The sequence below is a fragment of the Doryrhamphus excisus genome, chromosome 14 (assembly GCF_030265055.1).
Source record: "Doryrhamphus excisus isolate RoL2022-K1 chromosome 14, RoL_Dexc_1.0, whole genome shotgun sequence".
NCBI classification, from domain to species: domain Eukaryota; kingdom Metazoa; phylum Chordata; class Actinopteri; order Syngnathiformes; family Syngnathidae; genus Doryrhamphus; species Doryrhamphus excisus.
In genome coordinates, this window is record NC_080479.1 from 13,432,468 (window position 1) to 13,459,224 (window position 26,757).

Below are 26,757 nucleotides of genomic sequence, written 5' to 3' on the forward strand. Positions count from 1 at the left end.
CAGCTGGCACCCAGGATGTGGCTGAGAATTTCAGGGACTCTCCAATGCTCCCTGGTGAGTGAAAATGGGCATGAGGAGGGTTATGGGAGCCATCTCTTCAGGGATTCCATGCTTTCATTTCATGCTGAACTGTTCAAGGACAGGAATTACTTGTCAGTGCTTGCATCATCTCAAAGCAAGTCTCACAGGAAAGTGCGTAAAAACTATTACTGTAAAGCTGGGGTGGCTGGGGGTAGTAGCAATCAACTCATTCGCTATCAAAGATGTATTTATTCAACCCGACTGCTCGTTCCAAAAGATGTGTTTATACATATTTGATGTTTTTTTTTGCATGGGAGGTGCAACTCTACAATAGATGCAGTTTTAAGCAAAAAAAATGACCACAAGGTGGCAGAGATGCATTTTATAAGAACTCGGCTTGAGCTGCAGAGCAACCAGGAAGTGAAAAGGCATCTCGCTATGTTGAACAAAGGAGGTTACGCATTGAGGGGAAATTTCAACGCATGCACACACGCATGCAAATGCGTGCACGCACATAGTTTGGCTGCAAATGTGGAAATTGTGAATAGTTATGGTGTGATATTTGTTTAAAAAAGGCTATTTTTATGTAAAACAAGCATTGTTGGGCGGCACGGCAGCCGAGTGGTTAGCGCGCAGACCTCACAGCTAGGAGACCAGGGTTCAATTCCACCCTCGGCCATCTCTGTGTGGAGTTTGCATGTTCTCCCCGTGCATGCGTGGGTTTTCTCCGGGTACTCCGGTTTCCTCCCACATTCCAAAAACATGCTAGGTTAATTGGCGACTCCAAATTGTCCATAGGTATGAATGTGAATGGTTGTTTGTCTATATGTGCCCTGTGATTGGCTGGCGACCAGTCCAGGGTGTACCCCGCCTCTCGCCCGAAGACAGCTGGGATAGGCTCCAGCACCCCCGCGACCCTCATGAGGAAAAGCGGCAGAAAATGAATGAATGAACGAACAAGCATTGTTTGTATTATGACATTGTATATGACATTTTGACTACATCCTGTATATATGGCTAAATTTGTGTTAAAGTGAAAGTTATGCTTTTCACAAAAAGCCATTGTTGAGAACCGATATTTTGCTGAAACGTGCCTATGTTCTACTGCTGATTACTAAAAAACGGAAATGGTAAAAACATTTTTTCCTGATAAAAGATGTCTACGTAGCCCAAGATCACAATATTCTTTGTGCCTTGAAAAATCAGTCAAAATCATCAAAAAAGGCCGGTAGCAAAAGGGATGGCTTGAGAAAAATGGCTGGGATTGAATGAGTTGATATAGAGAATAATTTTCCCAATATTAGTAACAAAACCCAGTCCAGGGTCGCCCAAAATCAGCCGGGATAGGCTCCAGCATATCTGTGAAAAAACACGACTATAGTCACATTTATACTCTTTTTATTTACAACATATTGCGCAACTGCAGGGTCTTGAGACACATGCTAACTCGCAAACTAGAGATCTAGCGACCTAAATGGTAGCCTTCAAGTTATTTCCTTTAAACTAAAATAGCCAAAAACTTACCACTTCCACGCGTATAGGGAGGATAACTATTAACAGTTATTTAACCTTTAACATGAACATTAATCAAACGTAATAATTTTTCTGGGTACATGATACCATACAGCATCCATATCAACATTAATTCTTTAATTCTTTATAGTAACAATATAAAGAATAAAGAATGAAGTTGCAATTATTGTTATATGCGGACTGAAATTACATTCCCTATGGGCTAAAAGTTTGTAAAAACAAAAAAAAAACACTGGTAACTGTGGTATTGCAGCATCTTAAAGTCATGATCGTGGTTGCATGAAGTGCAGGATTGTTTTTTTTTTGCCGTGAATACTTTTGGCCGCAACACCACAGATAGCGAACACACAAGTCAGCCCTGACTTGGCAGCAGACGCTGGGTTTTCCTCGGTTGTGTACACGGAGCGGATGTTTATGGACATTTAAATGGCCATTTCAACCACACAAAAAAAACACAAATGTGTTTTTTCCCTGTTGTGAACTACATTTAAAGTCACCTTAACATCATTCCATGGCACCACAGAATGAGCCGGTGAAATAATAATGTATCATATTCCTGTATTAACCTTGACACTTGACTGCTGTCTACAGGGAAGAGAAAGATTCAGGAAGTTGAGGAGGTAGCCTGGACTATTTTTTGCTATAGTAAACACGTGGCTTTTAAAGTGGAAAAAAACACTTGTATAAACAATATCAAGACAGTCGGTGCAAAATAACCATGAAAACTCTTCAAGAGCGGACGTACTACTCTATTTTATTGGGGTTTAAATGTAGTTAAAGAGGAACAGGGGTGTGACAAATTGGAATTTTAGAGGAACAGGTGGACACTTTTTATGAGTATTAATGCAGAACTAAACAGCAATAACACCCTGAGGTATTTACGGTGCATTTTAGTTCTCCGTTGCTCGGAAAAGAGCAATGATTTTCACCTAGCAGCTGTGGATTTTATTGCACATATATATATATATATTCACCTTAATGGTATTTTGTGCACATTTCTGTATTGACACAATGTGCAGATACAGAGCATACATTCAGGGGGCCAATAAAGTGTGCAAATGAAGCCTTCAGGAACTCGCGTCAGATTCGAGCTGCCTTTTAACACCTTCTGCAGTTGATAGACCACACATTAACTGCTATCAACTCAACTTGTTTGAGTCAGTCAAAAAGGTACCAGGTCTTGAAAACATCAGCGAGAATCTACAGTGAGAATGCAGACAAAATTCAAACGAATAAGTTATTCTGAGATGACCTTCATTTGGTTTCAAGTTCACAAAATGTTCCCACAGTGACATTCAAAATAATGAAGTGACTGTAAGCCAAACACTCGACAATGTGCTTGTGTGTGTGTGTGCACGACAACAACAATACGGTTCCCAGGATCACTTAAAAAAAAATCCCCCTCGTGCATTGAGATTTTTTACATAAGGACTGCATTGAAATGGGATTTTTACGTCAACGTGCTATGCAGAAGTTGAACCACAGCTGGATATGTTGTTTTAGCAGTACTTCCAACATACAAAACCGCTATATAATAATGAGTGGCGTTACAAAATACCATTGTTAGTAAAGCAACAAATCCACTTAACCCTTAAACTTCCAATACAACAACTACAAAAGGCTACACTACAACATTAATATTTATAGCAACATGACCAAAACATCCAAAATTATTATTATTACACTCACTCATAAGCACTGGTCTGCAAGACTTCCAGTATACTGGAAGTGGCAAAACAGGCTAAAATATTTATAAAGTACCGATATCAATCGATAATCTATTATTATGGCAAACGTGAAATCTCTACTGAGTAAGATGGACAAGCTAGCAGCAACACTAAAATTGGTTTTCATTGTCATCAAAAAAAACAATGTCGATATCTACCGATATCATATTTGTACACCAATATCAGGCCAATAATATTGGATATTCCTCCTAAAAATATAAGCTCACTTATTTGTTCATATAACACACATAGAACGATAAACAACTCTGTGTTTGTCTTCTTTCTTTGCGTCGGAACAGAACTGTTGTTTTCATCTAATGATGTGTTCAAGCACACTGGTAACTTTGAATGTTAGGGAATAGGCCTTCAAACATCAACCAGCTGAGGTGAATCTGAAATCTGAGTGTTTGACGGACATGGGCCTGCACGTCTGATTCTGAAGGCCCCGGGGCAGATTACATGAACATAGCAACACATCAAAGATAAAATCTGATTGGACAAAAACAATACATGAAACACAACAAAATGCTGATGGGCATAAAAAAAATTAGATTTTAAATATAGATCAGTGCTGCTGATCGTCTTTAGGCCAGCAGAGAAGGTTTTGCTGGCCCTGACACTTCAGTTCAGACCTCAACTAAATTAAACTAAATTAAACACAAGTAATTACAGATTGTATTTGTGTTTGTTCGTCAGCAATAGAGGTGGGCAACACTACAAATTTTGGTATCAATCCCATATAGGGGTGGTACGGCGGACGAGTGGTTAGCGCGCAGACCTCACAGCTAGGAGACCAGGGTTCAATTCCTACCCTCGGCCATCTCTTGCATGCGTGGGTTTTCTCCGGGTACTCCGGTTTCCTCCCACATTCCAAAAACATGCTAGGTTAAATGGCGACTCCAAATTGTCCATAGGTATGAATGTGAGTGTGAATGGTTGTTTGTCTATATGTGTCCTGTGATTGGCTGGCGAACAGCCAGTCGAAGACAGCTGGGATAGGCTCCAGCACCCCCGCGACCCTCGTGAGGAAAAGCGGTAGAAAATGAATGAATGAATGAATCCCATTTAGGGGCAGTATCGCCGAAACCGATATACGGGTGCCGTATAATGACTCAGGGTGTGGATGGTTCCAGATTGGTGGAAATCTGTAATGTCTTGTGTTGGTTCACTCTTCCTGGTAAAAACCACTCACCATGCTCATCTTGTGTTGGGTTTGCTGGTATTCTCTGCGCTTGATCGGGGCAACCCTGATAAGCTCCCGTTTCACCTCTGACCTCCTCCCATCACTGGATCCACTTTGCTGCTGAAAGGAGAGCGTGGGAGATAGTTGAGAGAGAAAATCAGTGAGGAGTCAACTCTGAATGGGGGATTTGGAAGAGAAAAGGCGGGCAGGTGTTAGCAGGGGGAGCAGTGCGTCAAAATGTGGACGCTTCCTCCCGTGTGTGTGTGTGTGTGTGTGTATGTGATTGGAGAGTGATGAGACCAGACCAGCGTGAGCGAAAGCTTAGCCGACTGCTAACACAAACAAACCCGGGGGAAGTCGACGACATCGGAGGGGGGTTGGGAAGCTAGAGAAGGAGGAGGCGGGGGGGATTTAAAAGGGAAGAGTGTTTTGTGTCATCATTATGACAAGGACCAACCTCTAACTCGCTGATGTTGGCCAGTATTGACAAGGCCAGGGGTGTGTTTACACAAGAACCCATTATCAAGTTTGTGGAGCGGAGAACAGATCCATATTTTCAGTAAGGACAAACACCATCAGGCTGCAGAAGAGGTTTATGAGTGGGGCTTGGAATCTGGGATTTGTTTTTTTAAACTTAACTTGAAACAGTTGAAATGATGTCGTTTTGCAAACATTATTGTTTCCGACAACCAACACGACAAGGGATGCAAGAGATGTGCGATAATTATCGGCCCGATATCCGCATAAAATGCGATATCGGTTGATATTGGTATCAGATTCTTTTCCCGATCATGACAACCAATATTTAAAAAAATATCGTCCCGATATACGCATAAAATGCGATATCGGTTGATATTGGTATCAGATTCTTTTCTTGATCATGACAACCAATATTTAAAAAATTATCTTCCCGATATACGCATAAAATGCGATATATGCATAAAATGCGATATCGGTTGATATTGGTATCAGATTCTTTTCTTGATCATGACAACCAATATTTAAAAAATTATCGTCCCGATATATGCATAAAATGCGATATCAGTTGATATTGGTATCAGATTATTTTTCCAATCATGGCAACCAATATTTAAAAAATTATCGCCCCGATATACGCATAAAAGGCGATATCGGTTGATATTGGTATCAGATTCTTTTCCTGATCATGACAACCAATATTTCAAAAATTATCGTCCCGATATACGCATAAAATGCGATATCGGTTGATATTGGTATCAGATTCTTTTCCCGATCATGACAACCGATATTTTAAAAATGCTGTATACAACACATAAGTGTTCAGTCCATCACAGAAGATATGCAGTGTTACACATATCGGTATCAGTATCGGAAATTGAGAGTTGGACAATATCGGCATATCTGTTTTCGGGCAAAAATGCCAATATCAGACATCGCTAATATATATATGTATTTTAAAAAGAAAACAGGCTCCATCTGAAGCTTTGTGTTATAGGTTATAGATGACAATGTGTACTATCATTACATTGTACTTTTTCCTTTTTTTTTTTTAAATAAAAAACTTATAAAACTTATACAAAATAAATAATTTTGCTTTCATTAAAATATTTTAAACACATTTTTCAGCTATAGTCCTGTGAATTTTTTCCCTCAGAATATTATGACTTTATCCCATACTATTTTTATTTCATTCTCATAATAGCTATGATCTTTTTCCTGCCTAATTTTCCAAATGTTATGTACATTATATTCTTTTCTTTTACAAAAAGGCTTTGATATTTTAACTTTATGCTTCTTAAATATATATTTTTTGTTTATTTTATGACTTTATTGTTGTAAAGTAACTTTTTTTCAGCATATTATCTTCTAATATTTAGACTATTCTTCTAAGATTGTGCTACTTTCTCCCCATTTTTGCTGTATATTTCATTTTCCTGTTTAACCTCTATTTTTAGAATGTGCTCAGGGCCATTTAAAAAAGTCTAAATAAATATTTGCAAATATACTTGCTTGTACCAAAGTGACATCGCCAACTAGTGGCCCGGCATGCACATCCCTGCAAAAATCCCATCTTTTACTATAGGCTGTTATCAAATAATGGCACCGTTAGAAAGCAGTGTGGAATGTGTTTAGCATCATTACCATAATTGAGAGTGACTGCAAGGAGAGCGAGTAGAGGGGGGATGTACGTATGACACCCCCACCCTGAAATTCCTGTTTGACAAATTATGCTAATGAATGAATGAATATGCGCAAAGCTTCTGCCGTGTGAACAGCACACTGGGTCAAACAGATCAGATAAGGTTCTTGTGAAAGCCGAGTATTGATCAGCAGCGTTGGCACACTCGCAAACACAGTTTGGGTTGAGAGCCAATCCCAACATGGTTGTTTTATCTGGTGGGCTTCAATGGAATACATGCATCCCATCATGCCAAAGACGGGGGGGACTGGGGTTTGTGTCTTTTTGTCCGTGCACAGCTGCTGTTCTCCTGCTTGTTTAGGACATTTTTGGCTCAGCGGAGCAGCCGGTGAAGGTTACTCCATGTCATTGGAATCTGTGCACAATAGACCCAAAAATACTCCTCCTCCTCCTCCTGCCTCAGCACCAGCATGTGAACTCCTTCACAAGAGCTCTGCTATTATTGACCCCCACCCACTCCACTCTGCAACCCCAACATCCACACACATCCTCACACACACAGGAGCGCTCAGTGCTGTTAAATGGCTCCCAGAAGAAGCAATATAAACATCAGTGTTTAATTCAAGGCCATAGTTCAACTGAAGTGCACCCCACTACAACTGGGCTTAACACAGACAAGTACATGTATTCTCACTTAGAAGTCAGTTTGGCAAGTTCATGGCCTCATTTCGTACAAAAAATGTTAAGAAAAATTAACAATACATTATTTAAATACGGGCCACCCAACCAGGAAATCGGGTTCGAATCAGGTTTGCATGTTCTTCCCATACGTGTGTGAGTTTTCGCCGGGTATTCCAGTTTCCTCCTACATTCCAAAAACATGCTAGGTTAATTGGCGACTCCAAATTGTCCATAGGTATGAATGTGAGTGTGAATGGTTGTTTGTCTATATGTGCCCTGTGATTGGCTGGCGACCAGTCCAGGGTGTACCCCGCCTCTTGTCCAAAGACAGCTGGGATAGGCTCCAGCATACCCCGAGGACCCTCATGAGGATGAGCGGTATAGAAAATGAATAAATGAATGAATCCACAATGCTTATGCTTCTCCTTTCTGTACATTCTAGAGATATAAAAACATTCATTCATTCATTCATTCATTTTCCACCATTTTTTCCTCACGAGGGTCGTGGGGGTGCTGGAGCCTATCCCAGCTGTCTTCGGGCGAGAGGCGGGGTACACCCTGGACTGGTCACCAGCCAATCACAGGGCACATATAGACAAACAACCATTCACACTCACATTCATACCTATGGACAATTTGGAGTCGCCAATTAACCTAGCATGTTTTTGGAATGTGGGAGGAAACCGGAGTACCCGGAGAAAACCCACGCATGCACGGGGAGAACATGCAAACTCCACACAGAGATGGCCGAGGGTGGAATTGAACCCTGGTCTCCTAGCTGTGAGGTCTGTGTGCTAACCACTAGATCGCCGTGCCGCCTGATATAAAAAAAGCAAAAAAAAAAAAAAAATATATATATATATATATATACATACACACACATAACGGGGCACATTTATTCTGTGTATCAAAAAAGGGCAACATTTTATTTAATTTATATTTAAATAATACTACTGTTTTGAATCTACTTTCGCACTGAAAACATATTGAGACCAAAGTATATTTGAAATGGCTGAATATATTCAGAAACAACAATAAGAGAGCAATATTAAAGCTACAATTAATTTGAAAAGTGACTATTTTAGTTCTTGTGTATACATAGTTTTTTTTTATACTAGTAACCCTCGCTCTCTCTTTCTCTCCCTCTTTCTCTCTCTCTCTGGTTGCCATGGCACCGCCTACCTGAGTCGGTCTATAACTCCCTGACTGTGCAGCCTGTTCAGTCACCATGCTGGTGCACAGAGACGGACACTTCCTTGGGTCAGTGGATCTCAGGCTCGGCTCGGTCCAGACTATTGAGTGAGTCAGACTGCGTGGAACTCGATGGGGAGGGGGTGGGGGCATAAAACACATTTCTTCACCTGCCCTCCCGGTGGTGGTGCAGGGGGAGCGCGCCTCTAAGCTGATTGGAACCGGAGGGATGTGAATGCCTCCCCGGGATTAGAGGGTTATTGGGTGAGGGAACAATGCTCCGCGGATCGGTGCGCCATTACCGGCTTTTGTTGGCGAGTCGGCGGACGCACGGTCCCCGGACTCTGAGCTTCCCTCAGCGGCTGCAGCAGTGACTCCGGCACAGCCTCCTCGCTCGGTCCGGTCTCCCACCCGGCGTGGATAATATGACTTCCTGCCCATTAACATATGGCAGCGTCCCTCTGTGTCTCCTGCTCTGCTTCCTAGCGACTCTCAACGCAGAAGCCTCTCGTCCGGGTGAGTGCAGCCTCATTAGGGGACAATTATATCATATCCTTGCAATTAACCTACATTATGTTTGGCGTTGTTCCTGGATAGCATCACTTTGACCCACATGGGGGAAGGGGGGGGGGGGGGTCTTTAACGATGACGATGGGGTAGTACAGTATAGAAACTCTTCCATCTTATAATGCATTTCCTTACCATTTTTTACACTATCACCATATTATTATAACATTTTAATGTGATAATATTATTCATTCATTCATTTTCTACCGCTTTTCCTCATGAGGGTCGCGGGGGTTGCTGGAGCCTATCCCAGCTGTCTTTGGGCGAGAGGCGGGGTACACCCTGGAGCCAATCACAGGGCACATATAGACAAACAACCATTCACACTCACATTCATACCTATGGACAATTTGGAGTCGCCAATTAACCTAGCATGTTTTTGGAATGTGGGAGGAAACCGGAGTACCCGGAGAAAACCCACACATGCACGGGGAGAACATGCAAACTCCACACAGAGATGGCCGAAGGTGGAATTGAACCCTGGTCTCCTCGCTGTGAGGTCTGCGCGCTAACCACTCAACCGCCGTGCCGCCCTTAGTTGTATTAGTTATGTATTATTCATATATCCATTATCCCCAAATAAACATTCATCAATTCAAACATTCAGCCGCTTATCGTCACTCGTACGGGTATGCTGGAGTCTATCCCAGCTGACTTTGGGCGAGAGGCACGGTACACCCTGGACTGGTGGCAAAATAATCATAGCAATTTAAATAAAAATAAAAAGTACAACTGGGCTGCACGGCTGACTAGTGGTTAGCGCACAGGCCTCACAGCTAGGAGACCCGAGTTCAATTCCACCCTCGGCCATCTCTGTGTGGAGTTTGCAAAAATTACAACTTTATTCATTGTTTGATTGTTTCTCGTAATATTACTTTTAGAAAAATAATTATTTTTTCATGAATTCTTTTAACTTTTTAAATGCACGGTGGTGAGTGGTTAGCATGTAGGCCACACAGTCAGGAGATTGAGAGGACATGGGGTCAAATCTACGCTTGGGAATCTGTACATGGAGTCTACTCATGAGTGCGTGTGTTTTCTCTGTGTGTTCCGGTTTCCTCCCACATTCCAAAAACATGCTAGGTTAATTGGCGACTCCAAATTGTCCATAGGTATGAATTATTAGTGTGAATGGTTGTTTGTCTATATGTACCCTGTGATTGGCTGGCGATCAGTCCAGGGTGTACCCTGCCTCTCGCCCGAAGACAGCTGGGATAGGCTCCAGCACCCCCCACGACACTCGTGAGGATAAGCTGTAGAAAATGAATGAATGAATGAATAAAGTACAACCCTGACACACATAAAAAGTAATTGATCGTGGTTATTGTTTGTTTAAAAGTTTCATAAAAAGAGCTAATTGGACTAGAAAGGCATTTCAGTGGCATCCAGAACCTGCAGCAATTCTCTGGCCTACATTTTTCACTCTCAGCCTGGAGGCCCACTGCAAAACTACCCCTTGAAATATGTGATTTCAGCAGATAAATCATCTCCATGAATCATTAATGCCACCTTTAGTCAGCCGTGATATATTACGACTGCATAAATAGTTCTTGTGAGACTCAGCGATCGCAGAATCTGCTCCTTCAATACGTGAGTGCGCATAGCATTCACTGATTGACTCATGCCATGGGTGTGTGTGTGAGTGAGTGAGTGAGTGTGTGAGTGTGTACTCGTGGGGCAAGCACCTGTTCCCACAATTTAACTGCTTTTCCACACCCTGACGCATACTGGAGTGGATGCAAAGGTGTGCTGTCATCATCCAAATGCTGCTTTAATTGACTCGCTGTAGCTATACTGTAAGTGTTGACAGTCGCTATAATATATGCTTCGCCTTCTTTTGTCACCGTCTGTCCCTCTAGGCGACAGCGTGTGCTCATCTCCTATGATTACATCTTGCGCAGAGTGTCTCAGACGTGGACCGCAGTGTTCCTGGTGCTTCAAGGAGGTATGGAATGTGTCCACTTATAAGAAATATGACAGACATTCAGCAGCATTCCTTAAATGATATACACTTTATTGCTGCTTTTATACCATCCACACATGTGAGCATGATGTGGAGGTGTGAATGTTTCCATTCCGGTTTCTATTCTTTCCCCAAGCAGCAGCAAAGGGCAAAGGCAAAGCCACAGTTGACCCATATGTTTAGTCTAGTCACCGCTGCCTGACATTCTGTGCATCCGCTTGGGAGTTCGTTCTTATAAATGATCCACCCAGGATCACTGCCCGGCTGAGAGGAAGTATTAAACCGCCAAACACACACAGCGGACTATTTGGGAACTAACACATCGACACGCACGCTATAGACTAAACTGTCAACATGTGGCTGTTTTAAGGTTTCAGGTGCTTTCCTGTCACGTGAATCTTCATCATTGTACACAGGTACAACTTGTTTGTACAGAGTAGGCACATTTCCAGTGACTGAGCCGGAAAGTCACTCTGTCATTGGGATGCGGTTTGGCTTGCGGTCATAAATAACATTCATTCATTTTCTACCGCTTTTTCCTCACGAGGGTCGCGGGGGTGCTGGAGCCTATCCCAGCTGTCTTTGGGTGAGAGGCGGGGTACACCCTGGACTGGTGGCCAGCCAATCACAGGGCACATATAGACAAACAACCATTCACACTCACATTCATACCTATGGACAATTTGGAGTCGCCAATTAACCTAGCATGTTTTTGGAATGTGGGAGGAAACCGGAGTACCCGGAGAAAACCCACGCATGCACGGGGAGAACATGCAAACTCCACACAAAGATGGCAAAGGGTGGAATTGAACCCTGGTCTCCTGGCTGTGAGGTCTGTGCGCTAACCACTCGACCGCCGTGACGTCCGTTTTGACATTGATTCATTCATTTTCTACCGCTTTTTCCTCACGAGGGTCGGGGGAGGTGCTGGAGCCTATCCCAGCTGTCTTTGGAATTGAACCCTGGTCTCCTAGCTGTGAGGTCTGCGCGCTATAATTAACAATAGATAATAAATAGCAATAAATGACAAGCCATGTTAATATTCACTGGAAAGCATTGCGCTGGATTTTTTTTTTTATATGAGTCTCTTACTGACGGAAGGAGCAAAGGTCACTAATCCACTCGAAAGCTACATGGCATGACGCTGCAGCTTTGTAAGGTCAGATGACTGTTGTGGTGGACACAATTATATTCCAAGAAATTATGTAGAAGTTAAAACCCACTCCGGTTGCCTCCCACATTCCAAAAACATGCTAGGTTAATTAATTAGCGACTCCAAATTGTCCATAGGTATGAATGTGAGTGTGAATGGTTGTTTGTCTATATGTGCCCTGTGATTGGCTGGCCACCAGTCCAGGGTGTACCCCGCCTCTCGCCAAAAGACAGCTGGGGTAGGCTCCAGCGACCCCCCCCCCCCGCGACGCTCGTGAGGAAAAAGCAGTAGAAAATGAATGAATGAAGTTAAAACCCATGAACCCATAAATATCATGTTTTTTTATTAAGTGGTTGTGAGATTAACTGTAATTGCGTCCTGTAAAATGGTTTCATGATTGAAGTGCTGTTTAATCTCTGCTGCACGGATAATATTGACAAAGTACAGGAAGTTTGGAAATGATTGTTTCCGTTTGTGTCCTTTGCCATCACACACGTTAATTAGCGTGGGAAGCGCCTCAAATCTTAAACACCAGCTGCAAGGAGAAGCTAGACTATTGTTTGGGGGGGCAAATTACTCCCAAGTGATTTAAACATTATGATGTTGATATCTGAAAATCACATGGTGTCCAATCATCATGATTGTTATCACCGGTATGAATGCTTTGTTTATTTGTCACTATATTTAACTTGTTTGCTACCAAAGATGTATTTATACATCTTTTACGCTCTTTTGCACGAGAGGTGATGATGCAACTCCACAATAGAAGAGAGCACATTTGATGCTTCTTTAAGCCAAAAAAATGACCACAAGGTTGCAGAAGTGCATTTTATAAGAACTCGGCCTGCATCTCTTGCATTGAAATACAGCAACCAGGCATCTTGCCGTGTTTTACGAAGGTTATGCAATGAAAGGACATTTTAACTCTCGAAAAAACGGGTTAGTTGCAAATGTGAAAATTGTAAATGGTTCATGGTGTTATACTTATTTATACACGTTATGGCATCATTGTTTAGACATTTTGGGGAAATATATACGGCTAAAATTGTGTCAAAGTTATGCTTCCAATGTATAGTATTTGGGGTTTTTTTGCTGAAACTTACCTATGTTCTACTGCTGATTACTATAGAATGGAAAAAGGTAGAAACTAATTTTTTTACTGATGAAAGTTGAATCTTAGTGAGGGGGGGGTGCTGTCGGGTGAGCGTTTCACGTTCAGTGTCATGAATAAATATTATCAGTTTTTCTAGTATTTCAAATCTGCCCCCTTACCTATCAGATATTGGTTAGAGGTTAGAGGTTAGACTTTCTTTATTGTCATTGCACAATAACACAGCAGTGAAATTGCCAACGATATATATATATATATATATTATTATATTATATATTATAATAATTGTTGACAAATCTGTGCTAGTGAGCATTTATGATTCATCCACCTCACAGTAGACAGCATGACTATTGCATAGGTTGACCACAATAACAGTCTATAACTGTAATATACAGTATATATACAGTATATATAATATCCTACTTGTGTGTGACCTTCAGGATTTTCTGGATGGTGCGGCTTCGAGCCACCGCTGCGACCTCCAAGTGAACTTGCTCAGAAAAGGCTGCGGGCCCGAGTTCACAGAACGCTCAAAGGTCAAAGTGGAGGTCAACGCCACCACCAGTAGCACACAAGTGTCGCCGCAAGACATCAGCATCACGCTCACAGCAGGTATTTGGCGACATCTCCGTGAAATAACGGATAACGGATAAGTGGTTTGAAGCTTAAAAAGGTGAACGGTGTGTGCGGCAGGTTCGGAGGCCAGCTTTATTGTGGCTGTGAAGCAGCTGCCACGTTATCCAGTGGATCTTTACTATCTGGTGGATGTATCCGCATCTATGCAAGAAAACCTGGATCATGTAAGTGGACTTAGGAATACACGGCAGGGGTGAGGCAAGTGATTAAGAATAATTAGTGCCTCCATATAAGAACTCCTAATTGCTTTGCTAAAAGATGTCTGATCCTTTCAGCATGAATATTTTTTACATCTTTGATCAATTCAAAGGCCTCACTTATACATTCAGTGTTGCTGGGACTTAAACTAAGGCGGGTAATGATTAAACCGAATGGCTTATGAAGCGACGTAAGTGTTAAAGGACGTAAATAAATCTTTACGTATGCATTTCTTTACTCACATTTTCCTCATCCAGCTGAAGACGGTGGGCGTAGCGCTGTCTCTGCGTATGAAGGAGCACTCCTCAGACCTTTGGCTCGGGTTCGGTTCCTTTGTGGACAAGCCGGTGTCGCCTTACATCAACGTGCATCCCACCAAGATCAACAACCCCTGCAGGTTGGAAACAGAAGCATGATAAAATAACATTACAACATCAGAACAGACAATGCAAGTCCATTAAATGTTGTTCTGATTCGCTGATAATAAGAAATATAAAGACAAGCTGGTATCATATAAAATGAATGTGCTGCGATGGAGATGGAGGGAGGGGGGGGGGGGAATTGATGCCTCGTGGGAAATCCCCCACGCAGCAGTCTAAAATAACTAAGGGATGATTCAGGACAAGCCTGTGTTAACCCTGACTGGGAGTTTAATCAAGAAGAAAGGCGTTAAATCTGCACTTAAAAGAAATATCTGCATGATGAGAAGACGCTGAGAAGTGTGGGAAGCACAATTAAGACGTGAACTCATGAGAGGAGTGATCATCCAGCATTTTGCTTTCATTCTTATCCATTCACTTAATTACATTTTTGGATGAGATGATACAGAATTTGTTGGATGAGATGATACAGAATTTGGGCGGCACGGCGGTCGAGTGGTTAGCACGCAGACCTCACAGCTAGGAGACCAGGGTTCGATTCCACCCTCGGCCATCTCTGTGTGGAGTTTGCATGTTCTCCCCGTGCATGCGTGGGTTTTCTCCGGGTACTCCGGTTTCCCCCCACATTCCAAAAACATGCTAGGTTAATTGGCGACTCCAAATTGTCCATAGGTATGAATGTGAGTGTGAATGGTTGTTTGTCTATATGTGCCCTGTGATTGGCTACCCCGCCTCTCGCCCAAAGACAGCTGGGATAGGCTCCAGCATACCCGCAACCAGAGTGAGGATAAGCGGTGTAGAAAATAGACGAATGGATTTCAAGTTCATGCTACTAAAATTATCATTGTAGTCATACAGCTGGAATAGGTGTAGATTCTGGAAGATCTCAGAAGCTTTCTGTGCAATAATAGCTCTGTGAATGGTTGTTTGTCTATATGAACCCTGTGATTGGCTGGCGACCAGTCCAGGGTGTACCCCGCCTCTCGCCCGAAGACAGCTGGGATAGGCTCCAGCACCCCCGCGACCCTCGTGAGGAACAGCGGTAGAAAATGAATGAATGAATGAATGATCCAGAATTTGCTGTGTGTTACTCAGAATGACTTTCTAATGGAGCCTTTTTAATATGAACGCAGCAATCAATAACTGTGGTTTTTTTTGGGGCCTTTCTCACCAGTGATTATGAGATCCGCTGCCGTCCCGCCCATGGGTTCCACCACGTCTTGAGCATGACCGGGAATATGAGCGAGTTCACACGCGTGATCAAGCGCCAGCGCATCTCCGGTAACATGGATACACCCGAGGGAGGGCTGGATGCGATGCTGCAAGCTGCTGAGTGCCAGGTAGGTCAAATACGAAAAAGGAGCAATGTATTCTTGCAAGGATATTTTCATGAAATGTTAAAGGGGTTGAAATCCTGATGTTTAGCATTGCCAGGATGAAGTTTTTAAACAGGACAGCTTCCACTCAGAACACTCGAGTGCACATGCTCAGTGTCATTTCCAGAGGTTGTTTGGAATATAGACGCATCAGTGCTGCCAGTATTGCGGCAGAGGTTGAAGTGGTGAAGGGGGTCAGCCGGTCAGACCACATACTCGACATGCGTTCACTTTTGTGACGTACTATTTTTGCAGTTCAGAGAGTATGACTTGGGACCTACCATATCACTGGTTAGGGAGGCTTTTATTGTGGGACAATAGTGGCATTCTGACTCAGCGTTGGATAGTTCCACTGGAATCCCACTTAGTAATAATACCCCAGCTTGGCTCACCGCACACACACACAGACACACACACACAGACGCAGTGGCAGTAGCTCATACGATGACTGCAGGAGGGCTGTGAGTCATGCCATGCAGGGGTCCTTGAGTAACCAGACTGCAAGGAAACACCGCGCAGCGCTGACGGCTCCAGAAATAGACTCTCCATTATGTCATGCCTATCTTATTAGCTCGCTGACTTTCCTTAAATATAAACACACAGACCCCCTTTTTCTCCCACAGTCGATGACACAGACATAAATGGGTGAGCTTTGTGACTCGTGGCAGAACTTGTTTTCCTTGAGAGTCTATGGGAAAATTGCCTCAGTTTCTGTGTAATGATAAAAACTGCATTACGACCAGATCATATAGAAGTAGAAACCATTATCTTCATTCATTCATTCATTCATTTTCTACCGGGTGCTGGAGCCTATCCCAGCTGTCTTTGGGCGAGAGGCGGGGTACACCCTGGACTGGTGGCCAGCCAATCACAGGGCACATATAGACAAACAACCATTCACACTCACATTCATACCTATGGACAATTTGGAGTCGCCAATTAACCTAGCATGTTTTTGGAATGTGGGAGGAAACCGGAGAAAACCCACGCATGCAAACTCCACAGAGAGATGGCCGAGGGTGGAATCGAAACCTGGTCCTCCTAGCTGTGAGGTCTGCGCGCTAACCACTCGACCGCGTGCTAATTATGATAATTTGTTTTCATGGCTGTATCTCCTTAGTGATGGGTAGAAAAACTTAGACTTTCTTAGGGAGACCGCTTGATGATTCGCCTGTATAATTCTCAAGACCCCAAACATAAAGTCAGAGGTTTGGACACACCTTCTCATCCAATTGCATGGGAACATGTGTCCAAACTGTGACTTAGTCACTAATCAAGACCTAACATTTCGGATATCTGCTTCTATTAGTCACTGAGAAATTTTCTAGTCCAGCATTAACAAAGTTGTAAAAAAAAAAAACGTCAGATCCTGACCTGAAATGTCCATGTGTTCTTTCACTCCCAAGGCCTCCACAAAGTTCCATTAGTCGTTCTGTTCCAGTCCTGTAAACACCAACAACTGTGTCCCTCTCTCAGAAAGCCGTGGGTTGGCGTCCAGAGGCCAAACGTTTGTTGCTCCTGATGACCGACCAGCCGTCACACCTCGCTTTGGACAGCCGACTGGCGGGTATCGTCGTTCCCCATGACGGCTTGTGTCACCTGGAAAACAACATATACACTGGAAGCACCAGGATGGCGAGTGCTGGGGGGGAGGAGGGGGCAAACAGGAACAACACTAAATATTTTGTACACAAGACAATGCAATCTGATGCGGCTCTCTTGGTGTTTATTCATAGGACCATCCAAGTCTGGGACAGTTGTCTGAAAAACTGCTGGAAAACCATATTCACTCCATATTTGCTGTGGAGAAACAACAGTTCCAGTGGTATGAGGTAATGTCTTCAACACCAATCAAGATGTATTGATCCGTCCTTATGACAGACAGTGGCCTGTTTTTGCAATACAGAAATTCTTAATGGAACACCTTCTTGTTGTCCTTACATCTTACATTCAGTGTCGTCTTATATTTGTGTCAATACAGTACCATGCTTACAGCTTGGGACCATATATACCTGTACCTCATTGGCCCTGAAGAATGTACAAAGAGCTCCCTTCACAATCCAATTATTAGCCCTACGGGGTACATTTCCAACTCTACACTCAATATAGTGTCCTCAAACATACCGATACCGGACCCCTTACTGTTGCATCATTGTATGGCTGCTTGTATGGTCGCCTTCACCATCATTAGTCAATAGGTGAATGAGTGCAAAGTGCTTACCTCTAAGGGGGGGAAAATGCTATGTAAGTTTACAACAGTACAGACTGTTCATGTGTCCCTTGCCTCATAAAAACAACTCACATAATACTTTCCAAGCTCTTGCTTTCATAATGCAATGTCACTTTGCATATGGTATGGTACATACAGTATATTCATAGAAAATAAGCGTTTTGTTGTTGTTTTTTTTAGGAGTTGGTGCATTTGCTGCCAGCTTCCTACTTGGGGAAGATCGGCTTCTTCCAGTCTCCAAACCTTATTGACCTCGTGGTGGATGCATATAAGGTATCAGGGGTATTCTCCGTGTCCAAATGTGCAATCATAACAGAAGGATAGGGAAGCTGGAAAAGAGTGTGCGGTGTGTGAGCATGTGTGACTATAGAGGTTTGTTCATTCGCTTGGCTGCAGTCTACGGCTATAATCTTGCATGCAGCACAGCGCTCCATTGTTTGCTTCTAGAAGCGTCCGAATCTACAGATCTGGGTGCACACACACACACACACACACATAGCTGAGTCTGAACAGAAGCTCGTATTGTAACAGCCATCAGACCCCCTTCTTGTAAACTAGGTGTCCCGACCATGTAGGAAAACAAAGATTCTATTTTTGGCTCCACCTCCAATTTCCCATAAACCTCCTGCATTTGGGGGAGAAACACACACACACACACACACACACAACAATGAGGGCATTCTGAGGACATATTGCAACTTTATAGTGACAATTCTTTCACTTTCTGGATTCCCATGAACACAACGCAGTCAGAACTCACTTTCATGGTCTACTTCAGGGGTCTGGAATCAACTTTACCCATTCTAAAACTGCATGTGTCCACGTCATAAAGTGGCACAGGAGTCCATGAGGACCAATCAGCTGTTTATTTGTCAGGAACCAATCATGAGCTATGAATAAACTCATGACGGCCTTGTCAAGCCATTGGAAATTGCAGGAGCTCATGATTTCTTCTTGCAAACAACATTAAACTCATCACACAGCAACTAACACTCAAATGTTATACCTCAGAAATATAGAAACATGTACCAATACGAGTTTTATGTGGGAAAAAAACATTTAAAAGGAGTCCATGAGGACCAATCAGCTATTTACGTATTTGTCAGGAACCAATCATGAGCTATGAATAAAGTGATGACGGGCTTGTCAAACCATTGGAAATTGCAGGAGCTCATGATTTCTTCTTGCAAACAACATTAAACTCATCACACAGCAACTAACACTCAAATGTTATACCTCAGAAATATAGAAACATGTACCAATACGAGTTTTATGTGGAAAAAAACATTTAAAAGGTGGTCCCTTAATGCAGGGCCCAAATCAAAAAGGAAGCTGATGTCACTGCAGCACCCCAATGAATGTCATATTGTGACATGTTTGAATATTTGTATACAGTATACACATTTTGAGTTTTAAGTCGCTGTGTGATGAATTAAGTTCTGTTAGTAAAATGTTCTTTGAAAGATGACACCACTGGTCTAAATCCAAGGTCTCTATTTATAGAGCTTTTTGGCAGAGGTGGCATTGTCTGTGTCAGTGGACGACAAGGCATTCAGCAGGTACTGGACGTCTGTCTCCCCCATCTGTCCCAACGGGTCCACTGCTACAAACCAGAGCTGCTCAGGGGTGCAGCCCAACCAGACGGTAACGTCTCTAACAAATAAACCATTGAAGTAGAATGGAGCCACACAATTTTGTCAGCCTTATTTACTTGTATTGGATTAGTTTGGCCACCACAAACACATGCACACACACACACACACGCGCGCACATCATGAAAGATTGGGAAAATAATCTGAGTTGAGCGGATTAGGCTAAAGGCTGTGTTTCATGCAAAAGACTCCCATGTGATTCCATGACTTCTTTGTTGTAAACTCATTACTTCTTGTAATATGGAGCATTTATTTTCGGAAATAGGCTGTCATTTTTCTACCTCCTCCTACAGCATTTTGTTGTATTTATAACACACACACACACACAAATATTTGCATTCCTTTAGCCTAAGCAAGGACTTTTTATCCTTTCGCTTTCCACGCCTCTCACTTCATCACTGAAGTTTAGCCCTTTAATCTACGCTTGGATGAAACGAATCTTTATCTGCATCAAGATAAAGATGAAATAAACACATTTCCATACAATTTAATGTCAACAATTCAAAGTTTCGGGCGGCACGGCGGTCTAGTGGTTAGCGCGCAGACCTCACGGCTAGGAGACCAGGGTTCAATTCCACCCTCGGGCATCTCTGTGTGGAGTTTACATGTTCTCCCCGTGCATGTGTGGGCTTTCTCCGGGTACTCCGGTTTCCTCCCACATTCCAAAAACATGCTAGGTTAATTGACGACTCCAAATTGTCCATAGGTATGAATGTGAGTGTGAATGGTTGTTTGTCTATATGTGCCCTGTGATTGGCTACCCCGCCTCTCGCCCAAAGACAGCTGGGATAGGCTCCAGCATACCTGCAACCCTAGTGAGGATAAGCAGTGTAGAAAATAGACGAATGGATTTCAAGTTCATGCAACTAAAATTATCATTGTAGCTGGAATAGGTGTGGATTCTGGAAGATCTCGGAAGCTTTCTGTGCAATAATAGCTCTGTGAATGGTTGTTTGTCGATATGAATTATATAATGTAAATATATGATTGCCTGGCGACCAGTCCAGGGTGTACCCCGCCTCTCGCCCAAAGACAGCTGGCATAGGCTCCAGCACCCCCCGCGACCCTCGTAAAAAAAAAAAGTGGTAGAAAATGAATGAATGAATTCAAAGTTTCCTTTTGAGGGATATGAGCATCACTGCCAAATACTCCAGAGTCCAAATCCTTTTTCTCGCACCACATAAATTCTAATTGTCCTTTTAACTTCCTGTTTTTTTGCAGGTCTACTTCAACGTTACGGTTGGCCTGCGCTCCTGTCCTGATCACGTTGCAGACGAAGAGATTAAAGTGATGATTCGCCCTGTGGGCTACAATGAATCCACCACTGTCAGCGTCCACTCTAAATGTCACTGCAGTTGTGGGTCAACAGGAAGATGTCATGACAGCGACGAGTCGGCGTGTACAGGAGGGACTGCAGATGGCGCCGGTCTGGAGCGGAGGCCGCATCAGGGGCTTGTTATCAATGAATCAAAGTGGAACTGTCGAGCGGATGGCTCCGATGTGGACTGTAGTGGCCGTGGAGTGTGTGAATGTGGGAGGTGTGTGTGTGAGCAGGGTAGACTTGGCACCGTTTACGGGAAATACTGCCAGATGGATGACTTCTCCTGCTCTTATAATGGCGGACTGCTGTGTGGGGGTACGTTTTTTAAAAAGGTACTATGCTTATTAATAGGATGAAGAATATAAAACGTTTTCTTTCTTTGTGTTCCTGTCAGGAAGGGGTGTGTGTGTCTCGGGCGAGTGTGTGTGTGAGGATGGCTGGACAGGGGATAGCTGCAGTTGTGGCGTCTCCACAGCAACCTGCCAGTCTCCTGATGGCTCGCTGTGCAGTGGGCGGGGCAAGTGTGTGTGCGGCCAGTGTGTGTGTGACGACCAGGGATACTCCGGAGACTTCTGTGAGAGATGTCCTGCCTGTCAAAGCAGCTGTCAATCAAACTGGTAACTGTCCGTTTAATTTTTTTTGTAAACATTATATTTTTCATTAAACTTTTGTTTTTTTTTAATGTCTCGTTCAGGAAGTGTGTGGACTGTCACGTGTCTCGTGGTCTCAAAGAAAATGAGGCGAGGCATTGCAACCACACTTGTGAATCAGAGGTCATCTACATCAATGCTATGCTATCAGGTACGGACCAACCTCATTCCCTATCAGTGGGGGGGGGGGATATTACCAGCAAGTCCACCCTGTTGGTAGCAGGAGAATGGGGACCCATTATGCTCATTTTTCAGCCCTTTGTATTGAGTTGTAGCCTCCTAGAGCTATATTGCACAGAAAGCTTCCGAGAGCTTCCAGAATCCGCACCTATTCCAGCTGTATGACTACAATGATAATTTTAGTAGCATAAACTTGAAATCCATTTGTCTATTTTCTACGCCGCTTATCCTCAATACGGTTGCGGGTATGCTGGAGCCTATCCCAGCTGTCTTTGGGAAGAGAGGTGGGGTACACCCTGGACTGGTCGCCAGCCAATCACAGGGCACATATAGACAAACAACCATTCACACTCACATTCATACCTATGGACAATTTGGAGTCGCCAATTAACCTAGCATGTTTTTGGAATGTGGGAGGAAACCCACGGATGCACGGGGGGAACATGCAAACTCTACACAGAGATGGCCGACGGTGGAATTGAACTCTGGTCTCCTAGCTGTGAAGCCTGCGCGCTAACCACTCTCCGCCATGCAGCCCTCAGTCCTTCTTAATACTTTGATACCATTCATTCATTCATTCATTCATTTTCTGCCGCTTATCCTCACGAGGGTCGCGGGGGTGCTGGAGCCTATCCCAGCTGTCTTCGGGCGAGAGGCGGGGTACAGCCTGGACTGGTGGCCAGCCAATTACAGGGCACATATAGACAATTAGGAGTCGCCAATTAAGCAAACATTTTTTTGGAATGTGGGAGGAAACCGGAGAACGCGGAAAAAACACACACACACACGGGTAGACTCCACGTACAGATTCCCAAGCGGAGATTTGAACCCAAAATTATTTTTCTAAAAGTAATATTACGGGAAACAAACAATGAATAAAGTTGTATTTTTTCTGAAAATTACGTTGTGGAAAAGGTTATGTTGAGTTATGTTATTTTAAGTCAAAATATTATGGGAATTAAGTTATAATCTTTTCTCTTAAGCAGGACGGAAGTGGCTTCACTGTATGTACATCAGTGGTGACAACTGTCGCTATTGGTTTCAAACAAGCTCAGAGCCCGGACTGGACCAGCTCCACATCAGCACCAGAGCAGGTACGGTGGTCATCCAGGACAACAGACACCATCCTCCCAGTACTGCTACCATTGCAGGTCAACTGCACCCTGGTGTATTTGAGTCAGCAAGACCGCTGTCAGTGTCGCAGCTGCATTTTTCATTTCCCCCCCAAGTTCTCCTTCTCCACTTTACACACACACACAGTTAGAAATACACACACTCAAAGTTACACTTTCACACACGCTGCACATCACAAGTGTTACAGTTCATCCCCCATCTGAGTTTTGGAACAAAACTGCTCATTGTGCATTTTCTCCAACCCCCCCCATCGCCCCTTATCCCGTCAACCCGACGGGACACTCTCTTCCTGCTGACGCCTACTCCTCCCGGGTGCCACAGGAGCCAGGTCTCCATGGCAACACTGTTACGAAATGTCTTTGGGCTCTTTGTTTTGAGCCATGAGGCTGTCATGTACACATGGTCCCGTCAGCAGATACGCAGCTAACCATTGGGATCGCTGTGTCTTAGCATTTCTTACTTAGCTATAGTGTCTTAACATTACATGTGTGTGTGTGTCCACAGAGTGTGCCAGTAGAGGCCGGGTGATTGGGACCTTCCTAAGCGTGTGTGCACTGACTGTTCTGTGCGGACTGGTGGTGGTTGCAGTGTCCAGGCTGCTGCTCCAGAAAAGAGGCTGGTCACCAGAGGGCGCCACTAAGGATGGAGACTATCTCTGCACCAGCAAGGTTAACACTAAAAATGACCCATAACACACAAACAGACATACAGATGTGTTTTACATTTCCCTACTTTAGTCAACAGTGATGGGATGTAGTGGAATTTACAGAACCGCAGAGACTAATGGCGGGGGAGGGGATCTGTTTTGTTTGGGTAAGAGCTTTGACTCCCAATATGGTTCGCAATTTCGTTATCCGGTGCTTCTCAAATAGCAGGCAATAACTGGACTAGACTGGTTTCGTCAAAAAGAGTCTTGAAAACAGGGGTCAAAATTGGGGTCATGAGGTTGACTTTTGCATGACTGCTTATTCCCATCACTCTTCAGGAGTTATCCTACATCCCTACGAGCAATGAGAAGACGGTAACCTACAGGAGAGACCGACCACCCGACCATTCAGTGGAGATGACCGTTCACGTCAAGATGCCCCTCGGTGACCCCTGGCAGTGATATGTAGGTGGGATCAGATGCAAGGACACTCTAATTTAGAGTTGAGCTCTATTTTATGTGGCGAGTCTGATGCTTCCAACACTTCCACAGAATCATAAAACCATGACTTGGGACTGAAAAGGCCAGTATTGTGGAAACGGGTTTGAAACAAAGAGCACAAGCAGCACAAGTGCAGTCATTTCCACTCGAATGTTTGGATGAGTGTTTGAACTGGGAGTCTGCTCATAATGTTATTGTAGTCTATTTAGGTTTAATCAGGGGTGTCTAAAGTGCGGCCCGGGGTCCATTTGCTGTATTTTTTTTTTTTTAATCGGCCTGCAGCCCATTCTAAAAATATAATTTAAAAGGAAAGGAGAGAAAAATCAGCAGTAATTTTCCAAGAATAAAGACAAAATATTAAGAGAAAAAAGTTTGTGAAAAATGTGAATTTCAGGAGAATAATGCCATAATATATATGTAATATAATAAATAAATATATATAATAATAAATATGGGCGGCACGGTGCTCTAGGGGTTAGCGCACAGACCTCACAGCTAGGAAACCAGGGTTCAATTCCACCCTCGGGCATCTCTGTGTGGAGTTTGCATGTTCTCCCCGTGCATGCGTGGGTTTTCTCCGGGTACTCCGGCTTCCTCCCACATTCCAAAAACATGCTAGGTTAATTGGCGACTCCAAATTATCCATAGGTATGAATGTGAGTGTGAATGGTTGTTTGTCTATATGTGCCCTGTGATTGGCTGGCGACCAGTCCAGGGTGTACCCCGCCTTACGCCCGAAGACAGCTGGGATATGCTCCAGCACCCCCCGCGACCCTCGTGAGGAAAAGCGGTAGAAAATGAATGAATGAATAATAAATATAATATATTATACATTTTTTAAAGTCATAATATTATGAGAGACAAAACAACAAATAAAGCTGTACATTTTGGAAAATTAGTTTCATTGAAAATTATGAGAATAAACAATAAAATTTAGAAAATAAAGTCAAAATGACAAGAAATAGATTTAAAAGTGGAAAAGTTGAAGTGACCAGAAATGCAAAAAAACATGCTAGGTTAATTGGTGACTCCAAATTGTCCATAGGTATGAATGTGAGTGTGAATGGTTGTTTGTCTATATGTGCCCTGTGATTGGCTGTCGACCAGTCCAGGGTGTACCCCGCCTCTCGCCCGAAGACAGCTGGGATAGGCTCCAGCACCTCCCGTGAGGATAAGCGGTATAGAAAACGAATGAATCAACTCTATCATATTATCACTTTTTTAAAATAATATATTTCAATGCAATTTTTTGCATTGAAATATCCATATCTACATAACGAGATATTAAAGTGGCCCCTTGCATCCTTTCATTTTTTAGTATGTGGCCCTCGGTGGATAAAGTTTAGACACCCTTGGTTTATGTGATTGATACACTCCAAATATCATGTCTCAGGCTTAGGCTGCCCTCTTGCGGTCAGCTTAGGTACGACTTTTTTTTCTTCCATGTAGTGCCTGGGCTTTATCACTTTTGGATTAATTTATGATTAATTTGTTTTTGTTAGTGTTGCTTCGGGATATTTTTTATGATCATTGTAGATTTTAGTCTTATTTTTTAAAAATTTCCATCATGTTGTGTTCCTGGGAAGTGTCATTTCATGTGATTTGAAGTCGTCAGCCTGTTTCGACTTGCACTTGTGTTGCATTATACTACTGAAGTGTCCCTTCATGACAGGACGGTGGGATTGAAATGACATTTTAGTGATTAATCGGGCATTAACGGTGCAGTAACAAATCCACTGGAATTCCAATGCAAATGGGGCAGCATTCCTTTGAAGAGCGTTATACCATGTGACCTCAGAAGAGAAGCACGCTTTTGCTGTATGTTGACCATCTGCTACAACTTTAGATTCCTCGGTACAAGCTAAGCTCTAAAAGGTACTGAGATCCAAGGCGGACTTATAGCAACCCCTCTTGCACTATTCGACCTCCTGGATGACTTTCTGGTTCCTGTCCTTGTGATTTTTTTTGAAGCAATGACGTTTACAGCAATAGCTGCTTTATTATTTCTGTTAAGTCAGGAACACTATTTATTTTATACGGTATTTTATTTTGACATGATGCCAATTGTCCTTCGTTGTATAACAGTATAAGGAGTAAAATCACATACATTTACACTACTATTTATTTTGGATTGTATTTTATTTTTACTTGAGCTTATTTGTCTTATCGGTACAAAAAAAAAAATCAGCAATAAAGTAAATCATCTCATTGAAGTAACAACGGCACTTCTGTGTAGTTTTGATGTCAACTGTGATTGTTTCTTTTCACAATAAAAGAGTTTTCAAACTGTCTTGTCGGGGTTTCACGCAGACACAACACAAGCACACGCACTAGTTAAGTTTTCTGGTCAGCTAATGATAGCAATTTGGCCTAGTTTTGCTGCTAATGTTAGCTCTCATTGACCACATCATGCAGCACTTTGAACACTAGATGGAGACGCCAACTAAACTAACAATACCCAACTAACATAATAGATGTTATAAAAGCTAACTTCAATGATGGCGTTCTGCATGGCAAACATTTTCTATATAAATAATGATAAATAAACAAATGCTTTAGGATGCAAGATTAGTCTTACAACATACAAATTACAATTTCACTCCT

At 43.0% G+C, this 26,757-nt stretch overlaps 2 protein-coding genes across 3 annotated transcripts in view; one reads left to right on the plus strand and one right to left on the minus strand.

Annotated features, from left to right (window-relative positions):
* itgb8 (integrin, beta 8) lies at nt 1-26,412 on the plus strand. Of its 2 annotated transcripts, XM_058046911.1 has the most exons (17): nt 1-54; nt 8,452-8,563; nt 10,882-10,967; nt 13,690-13,861; nt 13,943-14,049; nt 14,341-14,480; nt 15,638-15,803; nt 17,316-17,474; nt 17,576-17,671; nt 18,250-18,342; nt 19,573-19,713; nt 20,943-21,357; nt 21,437-21,659; nt 21,737-21,843; nt 22,859-22,966; nt 23,511-23,674; nt 23,992-26,412. In XM_058046911.1, the coding sequence occupies exons 1-17, from the start codon at nt 16-18 to the stop codon at nt 24,112-24,114; spliced, it is 2,451 nt and encodes an 816-aa protein (XP_057902894.1). In that variant the 5' UTR covers nt 1-15; the 3' UTR covers nt 24,115-26,412. The 2 variants fall into 2 exon arrangements, with proteins under 2 accessions (XP_057902894.1, XP_057902895.1); XM_058046912.1 differs by lacking the exon at nt 1-54 and having other exon boundaries at nt 8,487-8,971.
* The window catches only part of LOC131101618 (transmembrane protein 196), a 54,079-nt gene that overhangs the window by 13,823 nt on the left and 13,499 nt on the right, over nt 1-26,757 (minus strand). Inside the window, exons 3-5 of the mRNA XM_058046920.1 lie at nt 17,214-17,438; nt 14,326-14,474; nt 4,474-4,584 (exon numbers count right to left, since the gene is read on the minus strand). The gene's annotated coding sequence lies outside the window, so the exon portion shown is untranslated. The remainder of the gene's footprint in view (nt 1-4,473; nt 4,585-14,325; nt 14,475-17,213; nt 17,439-26,757) is intronic.